Source organism: Camelina sativa, chromosome 7 (assembly GCF_030686135.1).
Source record: "Camelina sativa cultivar CO46 ecotype springtype chromosome 7, ASM3068613v1".
In the NCBI taxonomy this organism is placed as follows: domain Eukaryota; kingdom Viridiplantae; phylum Streptophyta; class Magnoliopsida; order Brassicales; family Brassicaceae; genus Camelina; species Camelina sativa.
This window is the reverse complement of record NC_141886.1, coordinates 20,070,158-20,094,911: the sequence shown is the minus strand read 5'-3', so window position 1 is coordinate 20,094,911 and position 24,754 is coordinate 20,070,158. Positions and strand designations below refer to the sequence as shown.

General features: G+C 34.1%; 3 protein-coding genes across 30 annotated transcripts; 1 reads left to right on the top strand and 2 right to left on the bottom strand.

Annotated features, from left to right (window-relative positions):
• Positions 1–7,676: 7,676 nt before the first annotated feature.
• On the top strand, positions 7,677–12,922 carry LOC104701361 (cyclin-dependent kinase G-2). 26 transcript variants are annotated; one of them, XR_015562147.1, is made up of 11 exons: positions 7,816–7,939; positions 8,062–8,132; positions 8,714–10,020; positions 10,512–10,647; positions 10,739–10,827; positions 11,120–11,231; positions 11,323–11,429; positions 11,506–11,694; positions 11,770–11,878; positions 12,056–12,135; positions 12,651–12,922. XR_015562147.1 is itself a non-coding variant. In XM_087458931.1 (8 exons), the coding sequence occupies exons 3-8, from the start codon at positions 8,930–8,932 to the stop codon at positions 11,603–11,605; spliced, it is 1,635 nt and encodes a 544-aa protein (XP_087315057.1). In that variant the 5' UTR covers positions 7,816–7,939; positions 8,062–8,132; positions 8,714–8,929; the 3' UTR covers positions 11,606–12,058. The 26 variants fall into 26 exon arrangements, 4 of the variants coding, with proteins under 4 accessions (XP_087315055.1, XP_010415334.1, XP_087315057.1 ...); XR_015562141.1 differs by having other exon boundaries at positions 7,755–7,939; positions 8,062–10,020; positions 11,794–11,878; positions 12,660–12,922; XR_015562142.1 differs by having other exon boundaries at positions 7,755–7,939; positions 8,062–10,020; positions 11,794–11,878.
• LOC104701362 (uncharacterized) lies at positions 12,830–15,138 on the bottom strand. Of its 2 annotated transcripts, none has more exons than XM_087458932.1 (4): positions 14,250–15,138; positions 13,715–14,146; positions 13,310–13,628; positions 12,830–13,225 (listed from the first exon to the last, which is right to left on the bottom strand). In XM_087458932.1, exons 1-4 carry the CDS (start codon positions 14,709–14,711, stop codon positions 13,083–13,085), a joined length of 1,356 nt encoding a protein of 451 aa, XP_087315058.1. In that variant the 5' UTR covers positions 14,712–15,138; the 3' UTR covers positions 12,830–13,082. The 2 variants fall into 2 exon arrangements, with proteins under 2 accessions (XP_087315058.1, XP_087315059.1); XM_087458933.1 differs by having other exon boundaries at positions 13,011–13,211; positions 14,250–15,070.
• A 4,954-nt stretch (positions 15,139–20,092) lies between these two features.
• Positions 20,093–24,754, bottom strand: LOC104701360 (lipoxygenase 6, chloroplastic). Of its 2 annotated transcripts, none has more exons than XM_010417029.3 (9): positions 23,992–24,754; positions 22,895–23,169; positions 22,568–22,802; positions 22,151–22,483; positions 21,984–22,069; positions 21,794–21,907; positions 21,409–21,713; positions 21,049–21,315; positions 20,093–20,967 (listed from the first exon to the last, which is right to left on the bottom strand). In XM_010417029.3, the coding sequence occupies exons 1-9, from the start codon at positions 24,374–24,376 to the stop codon at positions 20,208–20,210; spliced, it is 2,760 nt and encodes a 919-aa protein (XP_010415331.1). In that variant the 5' UTR covers positions 24,377–24,754; the 3' UTR covers positions 20,093–20,207. The 2 variants fall into 2 exon arrangements, with proteins under 2 accessions (XP_010415331.1, XP_087315050.1); XM_087458924.1 differs by lacking the exon at positions 23,992–24,754 and adding an exon at positions 23,283–23,697.

Sequence of the window (24,754 nt, the reverse complement as noted above, 5' to 3'; positions counted from 1 at the left end):
ATCCATTTACAAATCTACTATATATATTACCACTAAAAGTGTATTTGTACACACAAATATATTTTTACTGTTAAAATATACTCTTTAGTCTTTACTACTACCAACAAATTGTCTTATGAACATATTAAATAACATATTTTTTTTCAGTAACACATTAAATAACCTATTATATGTCTATTCACTTTAATATTTTTATACTTACAAAAATGCATACCTTAATCTTAAACAGTCGTATCTTATATATTACAATAGTAGTCTTTTTGAATAAATTATTTTATTGGTGAAAAAAAATATAAGACGATCTATTTTTTTTTACTTTAACCATCTTTTTTTATTATGTAAAGGTGAGTATTTATATTTTTTTAGAAACTGTAATTAATTGTATATTTTTGCAATCATTTTTTATCTTATATAAAAGGTAATCATTTTTCTTGTAAAATTAGCAACTTAAAATTAAAATAAATAAATAATATTATAATTTCGAATTTTATGATATCTTATTATATAATTTCCTTATAATGATCTTCTTTAATTTTTAAAGTGGTTTACATTTTATAATTTTCTTATAATTGCCTTTTAATATTTTTAAAACTGTTAATAGTTTTGTTTTACATTTGAAGAAAATTTTACCAAGAAAAAAAAGCTAGTAGAAATTATTTTGTTTGGTGTAAAATATGTCATCATCTATTTGCTTATATAGAGGGGTGTATTTATAATCTTTTTCCTTTTTAGGATTAACGAAATTTTTTTTAATATAATAAGATTACAATTATCTTATGTTTCGTTTTACCAAGTTTGAAAATTGTGATTTCTGATCGTTAAAATTGACATGTGTCACGATCTGGTGAAATTTTAACTTTGATCTCTGATCGTTAAAACTAACACGTGTCACGATCTTGTGAGTTACTAACTTTGAGAACTAAGCTTTATATAATAAGATATGTGTGTATAAATTGATATACTAATGAATGCTTTCAAAAGATTGATTTTTTTTTCAAAGAGCTCATCTCTATAAAAAACAGTTGTTATGTTGTATTTTCAAAATATAATATTACAAAATACTCTAAAATATGTTACAAAAATAGCCAAAAATTTTCTTTAAAAATTCGATTTCTAATTATACATCACTTTCATTTTGATAGTCTTATAGGTTATTAAAATACAATAATTGAAATTATTATTCATTAATGTGTTGCATATATATAAGTGAATACATGCATATTACTTTTAATTTACTAACAATATTTTTTTTTTCTAAATACTAATAATTTAATTTCAAAACCATAAAATTTATAACATCCAAAATACGTCTATAAAATTATTAATTTATACTATAAAATAAATAATAAATATATAGAGGTTTTACTGTATTTACAAAAGTAAAATAGAAATCTCCTTACTACAAACCTCTAATTGGAAAAGAAACTTCTACAAAATTTTTGTTACAGTGATAGCGTTTTTTTTTTTTTTGGTTGAACTTGTGTTATTTTGCATGTTTTTTTAGTGTTAGTAGTCAATTAATACTTTGAGCAAATTGACAAATTCATTAACGATTTAACTAATGATGAAGTTCAAGCTCTCTGTTAGTCTTAACATCTTTACATTAGGTTATAATAAGGGAAAAAAAATCGATCAATACATTAGCTTATTATAAACGAATCGATTTTGTGTGATTCTTACTTCTAAACTAATGATAATACACATTCTAAACTACATATAACATAATCTTAACCATATTTTTATATGTTATGTGTTACTTCTTAATTTCTTCAGTGTGTGATTCTTACTTCTAAACTAATTTTATGTAATGTGTTTTTTATATTATAGCTGAAAATACCAACAAGTCAGAATCAGGGAGACTCAAAAACGTTATTTGCTGGAAATCTACAAATGTTAGTTTTACATCCTATCGACATGTACAAAATCCTACCTTGTAGGTAGAGGTTTTCACTAGTCTTCCGGTATTGATTTTCTTAACACTTGTTTCATTATTTTTTTTGTACTAATTTTGACGATAGAAGATCACTATATTACTAGATTAGGCCCGCGTATTAACGCGGATATAAGAAAAATATGTGAAATTATAAGTTGTATTCAAAATATTAATTTTATTTCATTTGATTTTTTTAACCGGATTTAGAGTTCACACACTCCATCTTGCAATACAATTTTTTTTTGTATTTTACATGATAATAAATTAGATTTTAATTCTATGCACTCAATCCCAATGAGTAACATTTATAATTTTCATATCAAGAAAAATGTGCATTAGATCAAATTTATATCTTACTTAATATTTTTAAAAAACTAAAACTTAATAAAACATAATTCTAAAAAAAAAACTGAAAAATAATTTTATCTCATATTTGAAAAAGTAAAAATATCATAAATATATTTGTTTCATATGTTGTACTCTCATACGTAATAGTTTTACTACTTGTCCAACTAATTTTAAATAAAACTATACTAACATTATCATAAATTAATTACAATTCAAAGACGTTATCATGAGAAAATTATTTGTTTATGTAAAGGTGAATATCTACAATCCTTTTTCTTTTAGGATTAATAATTGACAGTATAATTTATTTAATTATGGTATTATAGTAATTAATTGTATAATTTTCTTAATTCTTTTTCTTATAGAATTAATAATTTAAAATTAAAATTAGTATTATTTTTTATATACATACATGAACTATCTTTTTTTTATATGACCTATCTTTTTATATTCATTAAATTGTCTAAATTTTTAATTTCTTATAATTTAAAAAGATGTTAAAACAAAGCTTTGTATAACACATGACAAAACCTTTAATTGTTCAAATTGACACGTGTCGTGATCACATTAGTTACTAACTTTGAAAACCAATGTTTATATAACAACATAATATTAAATAAGCTATCAAATCATTCACCGATTGAAAAACTTAAGAAAATTACATTAATTTCTTATTTTTCTTATATTATCTTAATCACTAATTTTAACACATTAAACCTTTTTATACTTTCATCACTTTTCTGTATAAATTTCTTTTTACTATATGATTATAATATAATATTTGTAATTAAATTGCATATATTTTCCTTATTAATTGCACATATTTTCCTATTGAAATTAGTAATTTAATAGTTAACTTTCCTATTAGAGTTAGTGATATAATATATTACTTTTGGTTTTATATACTCTCAAAAATATTTTTTTTTTTACTATATGATTATAATTAATAATAATTGTAATTAAATTGCATATATTTTCCTTATTAATTGCACATATTTTCCTATTGAAATTAGTAATTTAATAGATAATTTTCCTATTAGAATTAGTGATATAATATATTACTTTTGGTTTTATATACTTTCAAAAATATTAATTGTAATCCTTTTATTTTTAGAATTTTTTAATTTTCTTATAATTATTAAATATTTTTTTCACAAATATCAAAATATTATCAGATACTTGACACGTGTCACGATTATATGAATTACTAACTTTGAAAACTAAGGTTTATATAATAAGATACTGTACAAGAGTTTGACGAATTTGGTTTCACTTTTTACTCCGTTCCGATTAGAAGATACCATTGCAGATGGTGTCTTCTCATTCATGGAAAGCTGGTTAAAGAGGATGTTGCCGAGCTTCGCCTGCGTTCCATGATGTTGGGTAGAACTATAAATGGCTGGCTACCTCGAAGCACTCTGGTGGTGACCGGTGATTGCAATCTCCATCACACATGAAGAAATTAAGACTCCGTGGCTACAATGTGTATCTGGTGAAACCCGTGAATACAAGAAGCTTTAGGATGCTCCTTCTCGTGCATGGAATTGGGTAGATTGAGTTTTTAAGAGTATTAATGTCAGGTTTATTGAAGCCTTTTCAGAGTAGCTACTATATTCAACAATAGGATATCTTATCTTAATGCCAGTACCTAATTAATCAAACGAATTTGGATTCATTAGTTTAAGTCTTTTGTTAAAAGGCTTTGTGTGATATTATACTCAAGCCCATTACCATTCTCTTTTGTCTTTTATAACGTTTACAAAAATTTCACCAACAATAATTTAAGTTAATTTATTTTTGTGATGGAAATTTAAATTTCTTCTTTAATATGCATACTAGATAAGGATCCGCCCGATATACGGGAGTTTTATAAATAACGCTATTTATAAGTTTTATTTTTGCTATAATATATTGATTTATATTCATTTACAAATCTTTTATGTATGTTACCATTAAAAGTGTATTTTTTACACCTAAATATACTGTATGTTACAAATATATTCTTTACCACACCACCTAGAAAATGTCTGTATGAACACATTAAGCCAACTATTATATGTCTTTTTACTTTCACTTTTGCATAGTTTTTTAATTACTAAAATTATTGGTTCAAAAAATATTTCGAATAGAAAATATATTACATAGTATACTAATCAATGATGTAACATCACAATAGTGTATGAGTCCTATTTTAAAAATCCCCGCCTAGCACCGATTATGCCCCGTAAAATCGCTAAGCCCACCCTCTCCGCCTCGATTAATGATTAATCCCCATCTAGTATCGATTATCCTATTATGTCTGTCTAATTTGATTATAATCTTTCTAATCCGATTACTTTTTGATTAATTTTGTGTATACCAATTATTTTTGGAACTAAATATAAATCAAATATATATATTTTTTTATTAGACATTAAAATTAAGAGTTTATGATGTTTTACAATAACTAATGTATAAAGTTTTAATGAAAATCATAATTTTAAAGACAATGCTATAGTTTTATATCTTTTTTTAACATAAACAGAATTATACATATATTTAGTACAATATATTTTAATATTTTTATCAATTTAATAAAAGAACCCTAAAACTAGTCTCCGATTAATTCCCGTTTAATCTCCGATTTTCTTGCTACGCGCTAGGCCCACCCCAACCGCCCAACTAGTGCCTAGCGATTTCTAAAACAGGGGAGAATCTCGGCTCCGCCTTCCTCCTTTATGGAGAGAACCTTGCGTCTAACCTCCTCCACCATGGAGAGAATCTTGGCTCCACCTTCCTCCTTTGGGGAGATAACCTTTCGTCCAACCTCCTCTACCTTCCTCCTTTGAGAAGATAACCTTGCATCCAACCTCTTTCACCATAGAGAGAACCTCGGCTCTGCCCTCCTCATGTATAGAGAGAATATATTCACGTCTTTTAGCTATCTCAAAATGGCTTGCTCCGACAACCAATGAAACTAATAACTCTTTTCTAACGTCATAAAATATTTTGATAGTAACTAATTTTAAATTTTCCAATGTATTCGTGGAAGTGTCTTTGACACACCATGATGTAGCCTTTGTCACTGGAACGCCCCGACTACCACCTTGCTTAGTGAGCCCTATGTCCACTCCCAGTCCATGGGCCCACCTTCTTCAGTGGACCCCATGTATACTTCTAGCCCACCCATATCCGACGGTCGGTTTGTTACGTCCGGAAGGCTTTAAATACCTATCCCTATAAATCACCATATGATTTTTTCCTATATTTTGTCCTCACTCGCACAGTTCCGACAATCACTTCCCAAAAGATCACCCATCCTGAAATTATTCGAGCTCAAGCACGCCTAACTCTGGAGTTCTCTCATGACCTTTGATCAAAAAAGATAAGTGCACTTTGGTGACATAGGTGGCCAAATCAATTCTTTTAAACCTATCCGCAAACCAGGATGTCACAGTCTTCGAACTCCTATGGATCTATCAACAACAATTTATTATTTTCCAATCTATCTATCTATGTTTGTTGTAAGCTTGTGTTTGATTAGGCTATTTTATCTAACCATAAGGTTGATGAGCTTCTACTCTTTATCTCCCTTCGGGATTAAATGAATGGTAACAATTATGGTCGCACAAAAAGGGTCTATGACCAACCAATCAAGGTTGAAAAATAGAAGAAAATTAATTTGACATAAATAAAGAAATAATAGAAAATTATAAGCACGATAATATATGAAATCCAAATAATTCAAAGGTGAAAAGATAAATCAAATAAAACAATCTAAAAATACTACATTAAATTGTTAAATACAATATTCGAAAAAGAAGACGCATATATTAGTCTTTTTTTTTGGTCAATATATTAATCTTACCTATTACAAACTGAAAAAGGAGAAAATTTTGGTTTAAAAAATATGAAAAATTTATTTTTCCATTAAAAAGGTTTTACCAATAGAACAAAGTTGAAAGCAATATTTTTGAATAAATTATTTTGTCAGAAGAAAAGTATGAGACAATCTATGTTTATATAGAAGTGAGTATTTACAAAATTTAGAATTAATAATTAACTGTATATTTTCCTTAATCCCATTTCTATTTTTTGTAGAATTAATAACTTAAAATTAAAAATAAGTAAATAATGTTATATTTTGAATTTTCTGAAACATATATATATATATATATATAATCTCCTTATAGTTATTTAAAAAAACTTTTAATTTTTGTAATTTTTTTGGTAATTATCTTTCTACATTATTAATATTGTTTAAAACAAAATATTTTGTTTTTGTTGTAATCTCAAATCCCTCGTATTAAATATTAACTTTTACAGATGTCAAAATCTCAAATTGATATACACTTGATTCATGTCAAAATTTTGTTAATGACTAACTTTCAAAATCCAACTTTATATCCTACTATATTAATTGAGAAGTACAAATATGAAACTAACTTTAGAATGTGTAAAAAATTACATTTAATTGTCATTAGAAAAATTAATTAAGATTAATTAGTTAATTAAATAAATATAATTAATTAAAAATAAAAAACGCTGACAGATCAAAATAAAAAAAATCTAGAAAAGTAAAAACAAAATCTATTCAAATCAAAACTAATTTTACTTGAAAAAAAAAATAACAGCTAAGATTTTTTAAAAATACAGATAATTATTAGTTTAAAAAATTATTTTCTCTCTCTAATAAAATTATGGACAAAAATTACTATATATTTTTTAAAAAAATATAAATCAATCAGAATTTCAAAAACTGATATTTTGGTAAAACTAAACTTATATAGTTGATAAATTAATAAATTTTATTTGCTCACAATTATCATATTATAATTACTACTTCATATTTCACAAAATATTGATGCAAATACAACAAACAAAAAATATAAAACTGTAATATAGATCAAAAAATAAAATACTAAAATATTTTAAAATAATTAGTATTAAAAAGACATCTATAGATTTATAGAACAATTAAAAGTAAATACTATTTCAAACAAAATAATTTTTAATATTATATTATAATTCTTTTTAAAAATGTTGACCCGTTCTTTAAGCACGAGATATCTCCTAGTAATAAGATTATTTTGGTAGAATTTTAAAAAGGGGAATTTTCAAAAATACATTTTTCTATTTCATTTTTTAAAAATACACTTTTATGTTGTCCATTTTCAAAAATACCCCTTTCTATGTGTAAAACAACTAAACTCTAAACCCTATACTCGAAATACTAAACCTTTATCTTTCAAAACTATATCATAAATGTAAAATAGAGAACCCAAACCTAAAAATTAATTAAACATATTGTAAATTATGTAAAAAAGAGTATAAATGAAAATGTTCAAAAAAAAAGGATATTTTTGAAAAATGTTATAGTATTTCTAACACATTCTCTTTAGTATTGTTACGAAAGTTTGAAATATGTTTAGAAATAAAATAATAAGAAACACATTTATTAATTAAAAAAATTAGGGGCTTCTTTTGGCAAAACAACTAAAATGGAGGGGGAAAATATACAAAAAAGAAAAAACAATCTAGAGAGACCTAAAAATCGGAAACTAGTTTTACCGATTACGTCCTTTTTTTTTTTTTTGTTTTTTTTTAGCTCTCCACGACGAGGGACGCTCTTCTCTTTCTCTCTCCGCCATTGTTCGTTCGTTTTGTTCCTTCTCGACGGTAAGCTATAATATCCCAATCGGAACTTCGCGAACTCTTTACCAATCGAATTCACTTTCAAAATTCTGAGTTTTCTTCTCGTTTCATCATCTTCTTCCTCGGGCCTCGATTTCGATTTCTAGGGTTTCGCTAATTCAGATCACAAGTTCTGCTTCAATTTCAAGCGATTTGATCACGAGGAGCTCTTTGTTCGGTGCGTAATTCGGTATTCTTTTTTTTCTGAGAAACCTCGAGGTTTAGTCTCTGCTATTCTGATTTTGAACACGGCTAGTTAGCTAGAAGCAGATTTAAGAGTTCGCCAAATTAGGATTTGGGGTTTTTTTTTTTACCCTAGTTAAGATTGGAATTGACTAAATGGCGGCTGGGAGGAGTGTAAGATATCCTGACCATGAACTGAGAGACCAGGAATCGAATTCTAGATTTTCCAGGCGGGATAGTGCTTACTCTAATGAGGATTATGACCATGTTAGGAACGGTACTCTTGATAATGAAAAGGGACGGGTTAGTAATCCAAGACACGGGGATAGCGGTAAAGATAGAGATATGATTAGGTCCGGAGCTAGACAGAAAGAGAGAGGAATAGTTAATAGTGGGTCTCGCTTATCGAAGAGCAATCCAGGTATTAGGGAAGTCTTTATGGATCGTGGTCCTAAAAGATGTGGGTTTTCAGCTAGGTCTGTGGATAGGGAACCAGGTGAGCTCTCTAGTGAGAGTGGGTCGGATGATTTGATTGAATCTGAATCACTGGTGAAAAATAATGGTGTTGTGAAGCAGGTAGAGAATACAGCTCAAAGCCCTGTTGAAAAGAAGAGAAAGTTTTCACCAATAATATGGGACAGAGATGACCATGAAAGAAGTAATTTGAGCAGAAATGAAAAACCTGTTGAGGTCACTCCTCCTCCTCCCCCACCACCACTAATCAAGAGGTCAAGCCAGTCACTTAGGGTCGGATGTGATGACAATTCTCCATTTTCACCTGCAAAGAGTAATATGCATCAAGATCCCGTGCAAGTTAGTGATTCTGCGGTTTCTGTGCCTGCTTTATCACCTTCGGTAGAGATGTCTTCTTTGTGTATGGTAGAACAATCATCAAATGCTGGGCAGGATGGCAAACAAGAGGATGCGGCACACCTGGAAGAGGAGGAAAACATGCCAACCAGGCATATATCATCCTCTAGGTGGGCAGCTGGCAACAGTTCTCCAAATGATGAAGGTGAAGTAGTAGAAGAAGTGGGGGCAAAGAAAAGGAGCAAAAAGCCATTTCCCGTGCAGGGGAGATTGCGCAATAAGTCTCAAACACCTGAGGTCGGGGAGTTAGTGAGAGAAGGTTATAGATCATCTGATTCCGATGAAAGGGGGCACCATTCTTTGCCAAAAAGTAGAGATGATTTTAAGGAGAAGGATGCTGTTAAGGGTGCCAAGATGGATATAGATGAGGAGGAACACAGAAGAGGAAACTCTAGTTACAGCCTTAGTGAAACAGATTCGGATGATGAATATGTTCGGCATGAGACACCTGAACCTGCCAGTATCCCACTGAGAAGTATAAACATGCTCCAGGGTTGTAGAAGTGTTGATGAATTTGAGAGATTAAATAAGATAGATGAAGGTACTTATGGTGTTGTTTATAGAGCAAAGGATAAGAAGACAGGCGATATAGTGGCATTGAAGAAGGTGAAAATGGAAAAAGAAAGAGAAGGCTTTCCATTGACTTCTCTAAGGGAGATTAATATACTTCTTTCGTTTCATCATCCATCAATAGTGGATGTTAAAGAGGTGGTCGTGGGTAGTAGTCTTGATAGCATTTTTATGGTGATGGAATACATGGAGCATGATCTTAAAGCATTGATGGATTCAATGAAGCAGCGTTTCAGTCAGAGTGAAGTTAAATGCTTAATGCTTCAACTTTTAGAGGGCGTCAAGTATCTTCACGACAACTGGGTGCTTCATCGAGATTTGAAAACATCTAACCTGCTTTTAAACAATCGGGGTGAGTTGAAGATATGTGACTTTGGTTTGGCTCGGCAATATGGCAGCCCGCTGAAGCCGTATACTCATCTGGTTGTTACGCTTTGGTACAGGTAAAATTTGTTTTACTCTATTCTAGTTTGTAATTTGAATTCTGGTGGACGTTCTTGTATTTTTGGCCATTGTTAGTAATTTAGTATAACCTCAGGTGCCACGTCTTCTTTCTGGTATAGCTGTACTACACCGTTCAACCGTTTCTATTCCTGCACCTTAGGATCAATGATTTTTAAAGTCTTGTGTCTAAATGACGTTCCATGGTATCTGATATTTTTTTTCCAATGGCACCACAAACTTGAGTGTTGTGGCTGACTTGTATCATTACCTTTCCTCTTTCAGAATAGTCTCCATAATATGCCAGCTTAGCCATGAAATACTTAAAGCATTTGCGGTATTTGCTTGGACATCACTTAGAATGGCACATTAGGAAATATATGTGCTTCAACTTTCTTGACTTGTTTTATTCCTTGTGTTGACTATCCCTTCTTGTTTTAGCAATAATCACTTCCTCCAGGACCAAGCCCAACGACTGCATTTGTTTTTCCAGGGCACCTGAACTTCTCTTGGGAGCCAAACAATATTCTACGGCCATTGACATGTGGTCACTGGGCTGTATCATGGCAGAACTATTATCGAAGGCGCCATTGTTCAATGGGAAAACGGAGTTTGATCAACTTGACAAGGTATTTTAAACATGGGTTTTGATTTGGACCTCCACCCATCCTGGGACTACATACAGCTTATAAATTAATTACTGCTTCTTTTAATTTACAGATTTTCAGAATCCTTGGTACTCCCAATGAAACCATTTGGCCTGGGTTCTCCAAGCTGCCTGGAGTCAAGATCAACTTTGTCAAGCATCAGTAAGTATTTATAATTCCTTGTAATTTTCAGTTTTAATGCAAGGATATCCTTAGTTAAAATGTGCTTAAAGTCTCTAATATTGTTCCCAGGCTTTCTAGCTTTGGGTGATGTAGTATGGCTATCTGGCTTATTAGTGGATTACTAAAAATAACCTTAGTAAAAATTTGCTTAAAGTCTCTGATATTGTTCCCAGGCTTTGTAGCTTTAGGTTATATGGTCTGGCTTTCTTGCTTATTAGTGGATTGTCGTAGTTGTTATGTCGTTCTTCTCACTGATGAACTGTTCTTTTAGGTATAACCTATTACGTAAGAAATTCCCAGCCACTTCATTCACTGGCGCCCCAGTTCTGTCCGATGCTGGGTTTGACCTGCTGAACAAGCTCCTAACGTATGATCCTGAGAGGGTAATAAGAAATATATATCTGTTGCATGCATGTTAATCCAGTATGCACCTTAATTGTTCCTTGACTTTGTATCTGTGGTGCTTTTTTGTAGAGAATAACTGTTGATGAAGCTCTAAAGCATGATTGGTTCCGTGAAGTCCCTCTGCCAAAATCGAAAGATTTTATGCCTACTTTCCCTGCTCAACATGCCCAAGACAGGTACTGAGATCTATCTAAACTGAAATGACCACTGGTTGACTTTAGTTCTGTCTCTAACTTCTTCTTTTGTGCCAAGGCGTGGGAGGAGAATGGTAAAGAGCCCTGATCCTTTGGAAGAGCAACGTAGGAAGGAATTAACACAAACCGAACTTGGGTCTGGTGGTCTGTTTGGCTGAAGTGTTGCGCACCTGTTGAAGATAGCATTTGGAATACAACCTTGATACTCTCAACCACAATTTAGGCGAGGGCTACTGCTTAAGCGGAGGTTGGAACATTTGTATCTCAGAATATCATTTATGCTTTCTTTACTCACTTTGAGGGTCCATGGTGATTTGTGAAGGTGATTTTCCTCCTATCGCCACAGAGAATCCTTGCAGGTTTAATGTGTTCACAAGCTAGGCTGGTCAGTTAGTAGTGCTATGGCTTTCTGACAGTGCTTGTTCTGTAAGGTGTGGCATGATAATAAAAACTCATTTCCTACTGAAACTTATGTATGTAGCATAGTGTTATTGAAAAGTGACCTTTTGTTGACTACTATGAGGGAGAACCTATTCTTTTTCCCCGACAATTCTCTTTATCTGCCATGTTTTTATTAGTATATATAATATTGACATTGTGTTTGCAAGAAACACTGGTGTTGAAGTGGAGGTGAGACTCTTCTTGTCTTGAAGAAGAATTGACGCGATTGCTGATACATCTCTGCGAGGTAATGTATAGTCCTGATGCTTGTAGGGTTGAACTTGATCTTTTTTGTATTCCACTAAAACCTCGGATATATGGTTCTCTGAGATAAGATGGTTGCTCTGTAACTACAAGTGTTATAGTTTCTGGTTTGTAGGGTTAGCAATTTTCTGCAGATTCCTTTTTCTACTTTGATTGCCTAGGAGTTCATGAAAGCAATTTTAGTAAATCCTGGGGACTATCGGCCGGGATTAGCTATCCTAAGATCTCTGAAATAAACTTTAGCCCCACTTTCTTTGCAGTTTGCTGATTGACTGCAACGTGCTAGAAACCATTTGTTAGGTTTTCCGTAACAATGTTGAAGTAATGTTTGTCTCAATCTTAATAGTAGCATATGCTCGGAAGTGATAACAAGTGATTTGTGATAGGAGTTATCTTAAATCAACCAAGCTCTTGCATCCTTCAAAGTTTTATCATGCATTTGTGCATGAGCATACACATTCAATGATTTTGACATTCTACTATCGATGCATAACCAAGTATTTGCAGAACAAACTCTTCCGAAGTGGTCAGTCTCCAATTGCTCTTAAAGAACTGGTCCAAAGTCTGGACCACGGGCAGTCTTCAATTGCTTTTAAAGAACTGGTCCAAAGTCTGGACCGTGCGTTGTGGTATATTCGTTATGCCCAAAATTACTCAGTGAGATCGTGTAACAGAGGTTTTATCAAATATTTAGTGGCAAGACACAGACCAAGGATTATAATTTTTGGTTTATGGTACAAAGTACAAACTAAAAGATCTATGAAAGAAAAGAGAGATAAGAGAAAGAGAACAAACCAAGCCTTGTCAATATAGCTTTGTCACTCTTTAAGAGAAAGATATCAAATTAAGAGACGCTCATGCAAAAGTATCATCTCCAAATCAATTTAAGAAATCACTCTATATGGCAAAGAGTAAAAAGACCTTTTCTTGTCATTCGGTACCGAAAACTACAGTTTTACCAAGAACAAAGGTAACCAGAGAAAGCTCAATGAAGAATATTGTGTTTATCAAATGCCTGTCTACTGTCCACCCAAATATAGTTATCCCACCTGGATTCATCTGCAAATACAACACTGCAACAATCATCTAATCAGCTATCACCATTTCAAGTTTGGTGAAAATGATAAAAAGTAAAAAGAGGGCGAAACAATACTCACCGAAAGCTTGTCTTTTGTGGTAGGAGGACATGGACATGTAAGAAGGAAAGTGGTTAGGAGCAGGCATCCTCATATAGTGATCCATTGATTCCACATCACTTTCTGAACGGGATATTGGAAAGGAGAGCGGTGGATTCGTGGTGGCCTCCAAGTGAACTCCACTAGGAGAAGTCCTTATCTGAGTTGAATCTGTAGACGAACAAGACATCATGGCATGCCATCTACTTGCAACTGATGCTATTGCTTGAGCTCTGTGAGAAATTTTTGTTGCTGCGTGCAGACACAAAATTATTCCAACGGTTTGGACTACAGCCGAGACCTGCATATATCATGTTCCAAGCTTCTTAAACCTCACCAAATAAGAACATAACAACGAAGAAGAAGCAGAGACGTTGGTTGACTTACCGCGAAATCACCACCGTTGATATACGTGATACGCCCGCTATACGCAGTGGTCTGGAAAAGTGTAGTAAACTGGCTAGCTGTGACGACAAGAAACTGTAGAAGCAGAAAGATGCGGAACCTATGGCTTATTTTGGAAAGATAATGACGCAAACGCATATGCTCGTAGATGAAAAGGGAGATTTCAGACTCCCCTTCTAAGAGCTTTGCATAGTCTTCAAAGTGAATGACTTGCAAGTTGCATACCAAATGAAACACGGCACTAGCAGCTAGAAATATAGTGCTTAAATAAGTCCATGACAAGATCATACAAAACAGAATCGCAACAGATAGCCAAGGCTGGTCATGAGGCACGTAATACATCCGTATGATCTCACGAACAGCTTTCAACACAAAACATGGTAGCGACCAAAATGCAAGCAACCTCACAGAGTTCTGCAACACAGCAAGAAATAAAAAAAATGCTTACTTTAGTGAAAAAATCTCCAAATATTTCCATAAAGATACAAACTTTGAAGCAAAAAAGTGGAAGAATCACCGAGATTTGCTGAATGTATTGAGCCTTGAGACGACCCATACGACCACTGAGTTGATCAACGAACAAAAACTTCCTAATCCCATGTTTTCTCAAGTTATGAGAAACACAAAGCAGAGAGACTCCAGCCAACAAGGCCTGTGAAACAACGATGTTGAGCTCGAAACTCTTGTACTGATACCTCTCACAGCCTAAACAATGACCAAGCTCCAACACTGTAACCGGAAGCACCAAACCAATCGATAAAAACACGATCCAAGACAAAACAAGGCTCCGAGGAGAGGACTGATTAAACCCAAGCAGCGTCAGAAACGTCTCTAACCATTCCAGCGTTATATCTAGGTCGTCATTAACACCCTCTCCTCCTCCTCCGCCGTCGGTCTCCGGCGGAGGTTGATCCCGATTTGAATCGTGCAACAAGGGCGTTTCAACGGCAGGTGGTAGTTGTTGTTGGTGAGTCTCCATCAGAGTTTGAGGATGATGATACTGATACGTTTAAAGGAATAAGGAGGAAGCTCGTTAATGGCGGTTTCGATTTCATTTGAAATCGACATCTATTAACAAAAGGAATCAGTATCAGAAGACTCTCGTGTGATCTCTCACTCACTCGTGATTAGATCGACGGTTGTAAATTCATTATTCCGATTAATCTGAAAATTGCAGTAAAATATGTTTTTTTTTTTTGGTTGAATCAAATTCAGAGTCAAGAGGGGATAGGTTGGAATTTAGCGGTGTAGTGGTTTGGAGGGGAGAAATTACAACCGTTGGATTACTGCAAAAGTCGGGTTTTAGAGTCAACAGGTTCAACGGTTGATGATGATAATAATAGAGTGAAACAAGTATCACCTGATTTTTTTCATTTATTAGGAATTTGTTTTTTTTTTTTTGGTGTGATTATTTATTGGGAAAGTTAAAGACGTGGGAAAGTCTAATAAATTCTTGGATTTGATTGTACTCAATCATAAATCCAGTTCTTTATCATATTTATTATTTCTCGATGTGTGAGATTTTTTATTTTGTAATGTGTGATTTGGTTTGGGTTGACCAAAAAAATTAAAAAAATTTGGGTAGGTCTTTTGTTTGTCTGTGAGAAGTTCATTAAAAAAAAATTTAAAATTCAGAAATACAGATATCTTAAATAGACAAATAAAAGGAGATTTGTTGTATAGAAAAAGACAAATAAAAAGAAGAAGAAAATATCCTTATGTACAAAATGTTCGATAAATTGTGATGAAGTGAGTGGTAGCAAGAGTTATTAAAGAGTGGTTGTTTTGATCAACGATAATATAAAACCTTTTTAAGACCTTTTTTTTGTTGTTGGTAGAACCATATTTCTATGATTATTGTTATGCATCTCATTAAACTATTTTCTTACGTCATACGATTAAAAAAAAATTAGAACTTTAAAATAGTATTTGTGTGAATTACTGAATTATATAATAGTTTGTGTACCATATACGAGGAACATGAAGCGCATATATCAAAATCGAGTTTAGCTGGAAGATCTCATAGGTTGACGTTCAATTAACAATATTTTTTTCCAGTAAACTAAACAATTTTGTTTTGATGAAATGTAAAATTATTTTAAAAGCTTACAAAATAGTTTGGTATAGGAGGACAATTAGAGCTAAACAGAGTTCACTATGAAATAGAGCAAACGAGAGCTGAATATTGATGAACTCTCGACCTAAACAAAGCTGAAGCAGTTCACCTAGCTTCTTGTTTTCGTCAGTCAAACAATTTTTTCTTTTTTTATTGTCAATTACATAAAAAATGTATAGTGATCTACGCAAAGAAAGAATGCAATTGTCCCACTCATAAGACAAGAAAAAAACAGAAAGTTGATTGAATGCATATCCTAAATTTCAAGGATTCAAAAGACATAAGCAACAATGTATTTAAAAAAACTTGACAACAACATAAACATTTTACATTGGTAAGCCCAAAACAGAGTGACGAACCGAATACTTTTTTTTTTTTTTTGGACAAAACGAACCGAATACTACAAAAGGTGAAACTCAAACTAATCAAAGAGATAGAAGAGACGTTTCTTGCAGCAATAGAAAATTCTCATGTTGCTTTGTGAGATGAAGATGGAAGAGTAAGTGAACTTTTCAACAAACCTCCTTAGTTCATCTGAAATCCCTCTTATATGCACTCTTCAGTCTCTTCTCTACATTTTTTCCAAAAGATTGTAGAGGATGATGATGTCAAACTCCAAACCAATATTTGTGTTTATTATTCAATAGTTTGTGTACTATAGAAGGGACATGAAGCACATTTTTTTTAATATCAGCTAGCTACAAACTCGCATAGGTGGATTCCAATTTACAATTTTTCTCTCAATAAATTAAACAATTCTTTGGCGTCAAACAAATAATTTTTTTTTCAATTATGTTAAAATGTATATTGATCAATACCAAAAAAACATAAAAATATTTCATAAAATACCGCTATGATTGTTTATAGATTTTTAAGTGGTTTTGTTTGTGGTTTTTAGTTTTTGATTTCTAGTTCCTTGACTCATTATTTACCTAGGTATAGGTCCTCTCCTCTAATGCAATAAAGTTACATAGTGTCTATTTTTCATTGAGTCTCAGTCTCTTAGTGGTGAGATGGTAAAGGGCAATGTCTGGTTCTGGCCAATACTAATCTAATAAGTGAAGTAGTTATCATCTGACCAGTTGACTCGAACACTAGACCGGAAAAAAAACGTTGAATGTAATTTGTTTAGATTCTGATTTTTATGTTGATGGATCAAATATTGTTTGAGGGAGAAACCCCAAAATATAGATTTTGGATTTTTTTTTTGAAAAGTTGTAAAAAGTAAAACATTTAAAAATTAGATACTCTATTTTTTTAAACTGTTTTTTCTTCTACATTTTGTATAGGGCTGCAAAATAAATTGGAAATACTAAAACCAAATACTATTTCAAAAAAGAGAATCACTCAAAGCATACATCTTTACTAATCTCTAATCTCGTGACAGTTTTTGTACATACCACTTATTGCTATAAAAATCTACTTATTATGACTCTAATATCGACTTTGTTTGCTGCCTCAACTCATGATGGAAAATTTAATTTGTACCCTATTAGTTTTGATATAGTTGATTATGAAATGATGTATCATGAGACTGGTTTTAGAAATGTTAGAAGAATATCATTCCTCATTAGAAGGATCTAGTTTTTGTGTATGATCGTGCTTCATTAGTTGCAACCGCACTTTCAAAAAATTATCCAGTTGTTCATAATGGAACTTGCACTTTCCATTTGTAAAAAAACTGGAAACATGTTTTAGAGGTTCTTCATTTATTCCAGTTCTTTTGATTTTTTTGTTCACTGAAATCTCTGATGGTAACAGAAAACTTGGAGAATATCTTTGGCAAGCGGATATTAGGAAATAGTCACAAACTTATTATCTTTTTTAATTAGTACAACATTATGACATCAAACCTAGCTGAATCTATTAACTCCATGTTGAAAGAAACCCGCGAGTATCCACTTGACCATGAGAATCACAAACCTTAGAGCTTTCTAGGCTTTGCATGGTTTTAGGTCGGTGTTAGTAAGTACTTTGCAAATTCATAGAGTGTATCAGTTTTGCAATTTTCCTTGTATATTGGCTATAATAACATATTGCCATTCGCTGGAGCAAAATGTTCGCGAACAATCAGAATATATTTTTGATGTAAACAATGTCCTCTCATACTAGCTGGTTTAAGCCATCCTTTTTTTTGTCATCTGGTCTTATATTGAATTATGGCCTTTAAGGCCCCACAACATACACATCTATGATATACAAAAAGCCCATTGCAAGCTCCCTCACTCCTTTACGCAGTTAGTTCTCCTAACTAATCCCTCCATCCACAAAACAGGGTATATACAAAAGAAACAGCTCAGAAAGATAACCAACCCTGCCTAATAAAACAGATCCTCATCAAACCGAAAGTTCAAAGCTTTCTCCTCATCGAAGACTTTAGCCATCCATGCTGGGTGACCCATTTCCACGTACGATTGTAATTTGAGGTCCCCTGTGACATGTTATTGTTTCAATACATAGTCTCCAGTACTGCAATCTTCCCAAAAAACTCCTTATGGCCAAAGCTTGAGCTTTGAAATTTGGCCAAGCAATTGGTCTCTCCACCGCTTGTACCAGCCCTTTATCTTGAACACCAAAAATAACATTTGTTACCTTATGGCTTTTCATACTTTCGATTGTCCATAGAACCACACGCAGCTTTGCATCTTCCGCATTCTCAATCCTTCCGAAAGCTCTTCGGCTATGCAACAAAACTTCCCCTTTTTCATCTCTAAAAACCCAGGCTCCACCTGCAATTTTGTTTCTCTTCGACCAAGAAGAACCTACATTACACTTTAACCAATTTTGTGGAGGTTTTTCCCACCCTTTCACTTTCATCGGTGCCCTTCTGTCAACCATATTTGCCTCCCTTTGGTTATGTTCTGCATTTCCTCTATTTTCTTCACTTTGGGCCTCAAACCACTCTGTAACATCTTCTCTAATTTTTCCAACTGTTTCTGCAGCTGAAAAACTAACCCCATCGAAAAACAGAGAATTTCTATGTTTCCATATTCTCCAGATTATCCATAGGAAGCTCCTTCTCAAATCAGTAGGCCAATCCTTACTGTTCCTGTTCTCTAGAAGATGATACATATTGGAATATAGCGATCCATTTTGAAAATCCTCCAACGGAAAAGGGTAATCGGATAAGGTCCATATCTGTCTGGTCGCTGAACAGGTAAAGAAAACATGATTTATGGACTCACCTTCCTCTCCACAAAGTTGACAAACACTATCCATATCCATGCCTCTTCTATTTAGCGCTTCAGCTAATGGCAAAGCCCCTAACAAGACTTTCCAGAGAAAGATTTTTAGCTTTGGATCGGTGTGAATTCTCCATACCAGTTTTTTCAGCTCAAGCGTAGATGGTCTTGTCGAGACTTCTTTGATCAGATGGGCACTTTTTTCTTGGTCCGCTAACCAATATGCAGATTTAACTGAGAAGTCTCCACTTTTATTGAACTTCCATGCAAAGAAATCCTGTTGATAAACAATAGGCTTGATAGCTCTTATTCTAGCTATATCCTGTGGGAAAAAATGTTCTTCAAGCATTTCCCGGTCCCAGTAACCAGTTGAGGCATCAATAAGCTCATTTACCTTTACCCCTACCTCAAAGAACAAATTTTTCCTCCAAGGCGCTCTAAACTCATCATCTAGGATCCACTTATCCATCCATACGCTAACTATTTCCCCATTTCCTACTTTCTTTAGCAGTCCTTTTTCCAAACAACTCTCGTCCAAACATGATGCTTCTCCAAGCAAAAGATGGTCTCTTCCCCATAAAAGCCTCCAAAAAACCGGAATCATTGTAATACCTACTTTTTATAAGTTTAGCAAGTAGGCAGTTTGGCGATTGAAGTAATCTTCATGCTTGTTTTGCTAATAATGTTTGATTGAACACTTGAATGTTTCTGAAACCCAGTCCACCATAATCTTTAGGTAAACACAATCTGTCTCAACTCTGCCAATGAATTTTCCTTGAGTGTTCATCAGTATTCCACCAAAATCTTCAGAGTGCAATGGCCTCTTTTTGGTTTAAGCCATCCAAGTAATATAATGTAGTCGGAAAAAAGAAAAAGGAAAAAAAAGCACTGCAAAATATCCACTGTTCTCTACTGTATTTCTCATGATTATTTTTATTAATAATATTATGTAATTATGATTTTTATTCATATGAATTACGTTCCCGTGAAAGCGATGATCTTGGCTACACTCATGTTTCAAATGAAAGGTCTCGGGACCCAACCCTAGACAGTAGTGAAAGATGATTAAAACTTATTGGATATATTATAATCATGAAACATTGGAAAAAAAGAAAGTAATATATGCCTCATAATAGACTCTACCACCATATAAGACATAATAATGATATATATACATCTAAATGGATATGCTGTTGGGAATACCACGGCCAGTGACTCCATGTGGTGAAGTAGGGAGAAGTAGTTCATAAGGAGGCATCCCAGCACCTGTTCTGTTTTTGAGTTTTTTATCCTTGTTTCTCTTGTTGATCGTCTTCTCTATCTCCACAAGTTCTTCCGAGAACTTGTTAAAATACTTAACCACTTCTTCATCTTGGAACCAATGTCTCTGCACTTCTCCTAGCTCGATCAAATACTCTTCGTCTGCGGAATGTGTCGAGAGCGTTTCTTGGACCGCCATCACTTTGGTTGCTTGGAGCTGTGTTGGTAGAGAGCTTAGGAAGCTATACTGAGGGTTTCGCATGAACATTTCGTAGTCCGGATCAGTTTCGTGGGGTATAAGTTTCCTCAACAGGGTAGGTCGGTTTGGGACATACCCTCCGAACGGGTACTGCCCGAAGTTAATGGCTGCGTGTTGACCCGAGGCGATCCATATCATGTTGGTTAGGATTTGGGACAAGTCTTGTGTAGTGTTGAGTTTGGGCCACCAAGGCTCGTCTTTCTTGTCGTAGTGACCTTTGTTCTTGATCTCATCCCACCAAGCTTGGAGCTCCAAGTCAGAGGTTACGGATTTGGGCTCAGAATAGAAGTGTTTCACATAGGATTCAACTAGGTCCTTGATGGCCTTCCATATCAAAAGACCATCTGCTGCATATGGATAATCTTCGATCACAAGTTTCACACCACATTCTTCTGATGAATCCTCCTCTGCCATTCCCCTGTAAGTGATGCCAGACCGCGTTAAAGAAACATATAAAAAAGAGTGTTTTGTTGTTAAGCAAAGTCAAAAGGCTTTAAACCTCCGAACAAGATCAGCAGGAAGTCCTTCCATGTCAAACCGCCACATACTCTTGTATGCTGCAGAGCTAAGTTCCATTGCGTATTTTGCGGGAGTGAAGCAACTTTCGATAATTCCTCCTCCGTTGATTAAGCTTTTACGTGCACGCGCATTGATTTCTAGCGTGTAGCGCATGTGAGGGTGAAGCAGCTTGTAAACCGGATGCATTGTACTCAACTGTCTGTTAGTAGCAATGATGTAAGGCTCCATGGAAGCATGAGTCCTTAGCCTAAGAGAGTTGCAAAATAAACAAAAAAAAACAATATATACCGTTGAATACTTCAATAGAGACTACAACTCAAGCTAAAGTAACTTAACATACCAGTGGTTCACAAGTTGGTGAACACCAGCATCATTTGAGCAGACATGAGCTTTTGCTAGTTTCCAAATCCAGTGAGTAGTAGCATCATGACCGTGAGTATAAACAAACTTGTTCTCGGATTCGGCTGAGGGAGGCAGAGAGAGCTCTATGGCCAATGGCCGCAGGGCTCCGTTCTTTGAGTAATAGAAGATTGTTCTTGACGCATATGTCTTTCTTGGATCTTCTTTGATGGAGTTTATCTTCTCTACAAATGGCAAGAGTATGTCATGGTAATCAACAAGAAACAATCTCTTCTCTTCAAGCGCCTGCATTAGTAAAAGATCAACAAGATGAGAAAGATTGTATCTCAATCAGAAAAAAATGTACACTTGTCACACTATCTAACCTTTTCTATGGTTGTTCCGTAGTGTTCAACCTCTCGAGCTATGACTTCTTCTGTGAGAGCAGATTCTTGAGGTCCATATAGAGCCGGGTCAAGATTGCTTCGAATAGGTAGCTCCTGTCAAAACATTACAAAGAGTTTCAGAAACTCTCACAGAAGATTCTTGAATTTGAAATGATGAAATGAAACACACCTTCAGTAGCTCAATGTTTACAGGGTTGACACCAGCAAGAGCTTGACGTCCAAATTCATTGTCTCTCAGCCACGCAAACCTGTCCCCTGAAAACAACACATAACAGAGGAATCAAAATATGTTTCTATATTTCAAGAAAATGATAATACTCTGAATGAGACAATTACATTTTATAACGGCTGGAGTGTCATATTTTAGTAGTGTCTCTGTAACGTTGAGGATTCCATTCATAAAACCACCAATATAGCTGCCAAAGCCTGTGTCTTTTGGCTCGGTATGTCCCAAGACAATGTTAGATTTATATAAATTGTCGATATCAGAGAAGCATGAGAAGGGAATGTCTAAGTTGGACAATGCTGCTGCAATAGATGGCACAAGGTTATGAAAAAGAGCCTTAAATCTCCCAGCTCTAAAGGTATCTCTCTTGATTTCTTCGAAAACTTCGTCTCTTGGAACATAAAACTCTTCCTTCTCCTTTCCTCTGCTCTCACACGGTGGATCTGAGAATGATTTCACCAAGTCAAGAACCAAAACTAGATGAACCATAAGTATTTAGAGTGAGTTATAAAGAGATCAATCATTACCGTTTGAAACAAGAGGCCGACCAGTCCTGCATCGTCTTGGATAAGGCGTCTCTGGAACTCCAAGAACAGGCCTAACTCGTTCTTTTTTACGTGGATCTCCCAAATCGTTGTAAACATCATAATCATAAACCCTCTCATGAGGCTTTCTCTCGCCTTTACCATCACCACGTACACTGACCAAGTCCTTTTCCCGTAGCTCTTTGATCCCATCCGGAGTATGCAAAGGTAGGCATGGCTATGTAACAAGTAGGTTCACACTTGTTAGCAAAAAATACATTTTAAGACATTTCAATGATTAAAAGACAAAGAAGAAGGAAAATTTCTCACTTGACTTCTGAAGATAATCCTAGCTTGAGGATTATCATTCCTAGAATGAATCCAAGTGTTTCCAGGGAAGAGAATGGTCTCACCAGAATCACGGATGAGTATCTCCGACAAGCAAATCTCAGTGGAAAGGAGATTGGTGACAAGAATGGCACCAGGTTTACCAAAGTCAAACGGGACTGTAAAGTCAGCTGTGAATTCAAGGCATCTCGGATCTTTCACAGCCTTTGGGAGTCCAAGAACCGGTGTTTCTAAACTCCTCCGACCTTTACCTGTTTCTGCAATGTAACAAGAAGCTATTCATATGCAGATATATGCCTATCCTCATATCTCTACGCGACATGTAACTAGGAAAAAAGGATTTGTCGGTGACGTGGAGTTGAGAACCCACCAAAGAAAAAAGGCATGATGAACTTTTGAAAAAGTCAAGAGTCTTTTTTATTAGAGTACTCTCAATCCATCGCATTAAATTTTATTAAATTATAGCGTGGCAAAGTAAAAAACTATGGGACAATTACCAAAGAATACTACAACCATGAAAAATTTGACAATCTAAGAAAAATAATAATTCAAAAAGGTGGATAGCAAAATAACTCAGATCTAAGTCAGGAAGAAGAGGAAAGATTCCATTTATCATTTGATCGTACAATAACGTATAGAGATCACACATCATTACAATGACCAAACTTGTTCCAGCAGAACAGTGACAGCAAATGAGAGGACAAATTTGAATTAAGATTGGCCGATGGGTCTTTAATTATCATTAATTTTTTTAGTTAAAACTCAAATATCATTAAATTACGCACGACTAAAAAAATAGCTGTCATCTTGAGTCTAACCAAAATATAATAAAAAAATTCAGATACGATCCAAGAAGACAAAAGAAATGCTAGCAAGAAATCAAAAAAGCTAATTTTGAAGGCTAGTTATAATCCAAAAAAATGGTCAGAGAGAAACAAAGAAGAAACGAACAAATTCCGTAACTTTAACTCAAAATCTAAAAGTGTTTTGGATTTGTTTTCTAGTCCAAAATAATTTTATCAAAAAGCTAAAAAAGGAAACTCCAGAAATATAATAAGTAAGTATTATAGAAAACGAACCAGGATCGATTTCTTCACTAACAAGCTGAATCAACATCCCTTGGCCGATGGCTTTCATGAAAAGCTCTAATTGATGTTCCAATCTCTCCGTAAGCTTCTCTTTCATCTTCTTCCTGATCTTTACAACGGCCGTGACCGTCTTTGATCCCGTATACTTAGATCTTTGTTGCCATGGAAACGGAGAAGAACTTATAAGTGGTTTGTTTGTACTTTTTTTGCCGTCTTCTTGATCCACCGCTTTTTCTTCTCGGCTGATCACGGCTCGAACCTGTCTTCTTGAAAGAGAAACTCGGTGTGTTCGCCTCCGTGTGATAGCGGGAAACACTGGAGATCTCACTAGGCTGGCGCCGTGGAAGTTCGTCTTCACCGGAGATGCTATGAACATTTTTGTTTTTTAAAATTTATTTTGTTTCTTTGTTTGGATTTTTGTAGAGTGAAGAGAAAGAGAGAGAGAGATGATAAATAAGGCAAACGTGAGATGATGCTCGTGGACCTCGTGCTAGAGGACTGAGACGACCTAAAGCGGTGCGTTTTTGGGTTTACTTTCAGACAGGAGAATGTGTAGTTTTTGACCGTGAGAGAGTGTTGTGTCAGTCACTTTCACACCGGTTGTGTACTTACTTGTCACGCGTGTAATAACGCGTGAGTATCAAATCAGACTCCAAAACCAAGTGGTGTGCTTAAGTTTACTTGTGTAATTTACTAATTTCTTTTAATTGGAAGTTTTTGAGATATTTATTTATAGTTAAAGACGCGATGAGTT

Coding starts and splice junctions, on each gene's coding strand:
- LOC104701361 (XM_087458929.1), top strand. CDS start 8,294: ATGGCGGCTGGGAGGAGTGTAAGATATCCTGACCATGAACTGAGAGAC. Junction 10,648..10,738: donor AGTTTGATCAACTTGACAAG/GTATTTTAAACA, acceptor TTTAATTTACAG/ATTTTCAGAATCCTTGGTAC. Junction 11,232..11,322: donor TAACGTATGATCCTGAGAGG/GTAATAAGAAAT, acceptor GCTTTTTTGTAG/AGAATAACTGTTGATGAAGC.
- LOC104701362 (XM_087458932.1), bottom strand. CDS start 14,711: ATGGAGACTCACCAACAACAACTACCACCTGCCGTTGAAACGCCCTTG. Junction 14,147..14,249: donor AATACATTCAGCAAATCTCG/GTGATTCTTCCA, acceptor GCTGTGTTGCAG/AACTCTGTGAGGTTGCTTGC. Junction 13,226..13,309: donor CCACAAAAGACAAGCTTTCG/GTGAGTATTGTT, acceptor TGATTGTTGCAG/TGTTGTATTTGCAGATGAAT.
- LOC104701360 (XM_010417029.3), bottom strand. CDS start 24,376: ATGTTCATAGCATCTCCGGTGAAGACGAACTTCCACGGCGCCAGCCTA. Junction 21,714..21,793: donor ACGGAACAACCATAGAAAAG/GTTAGATAGTGT, acceptor TTACTAATGCAG/GCGCTTGAAGAGAAGAGATT. Junction 20,968..21,048: donor CCTGCTGATCTTGTTCGGAG/GTTTAAAGCCTT, acceptor CATCACTTACAG/GGGAATGGCAGAGGAGGATT.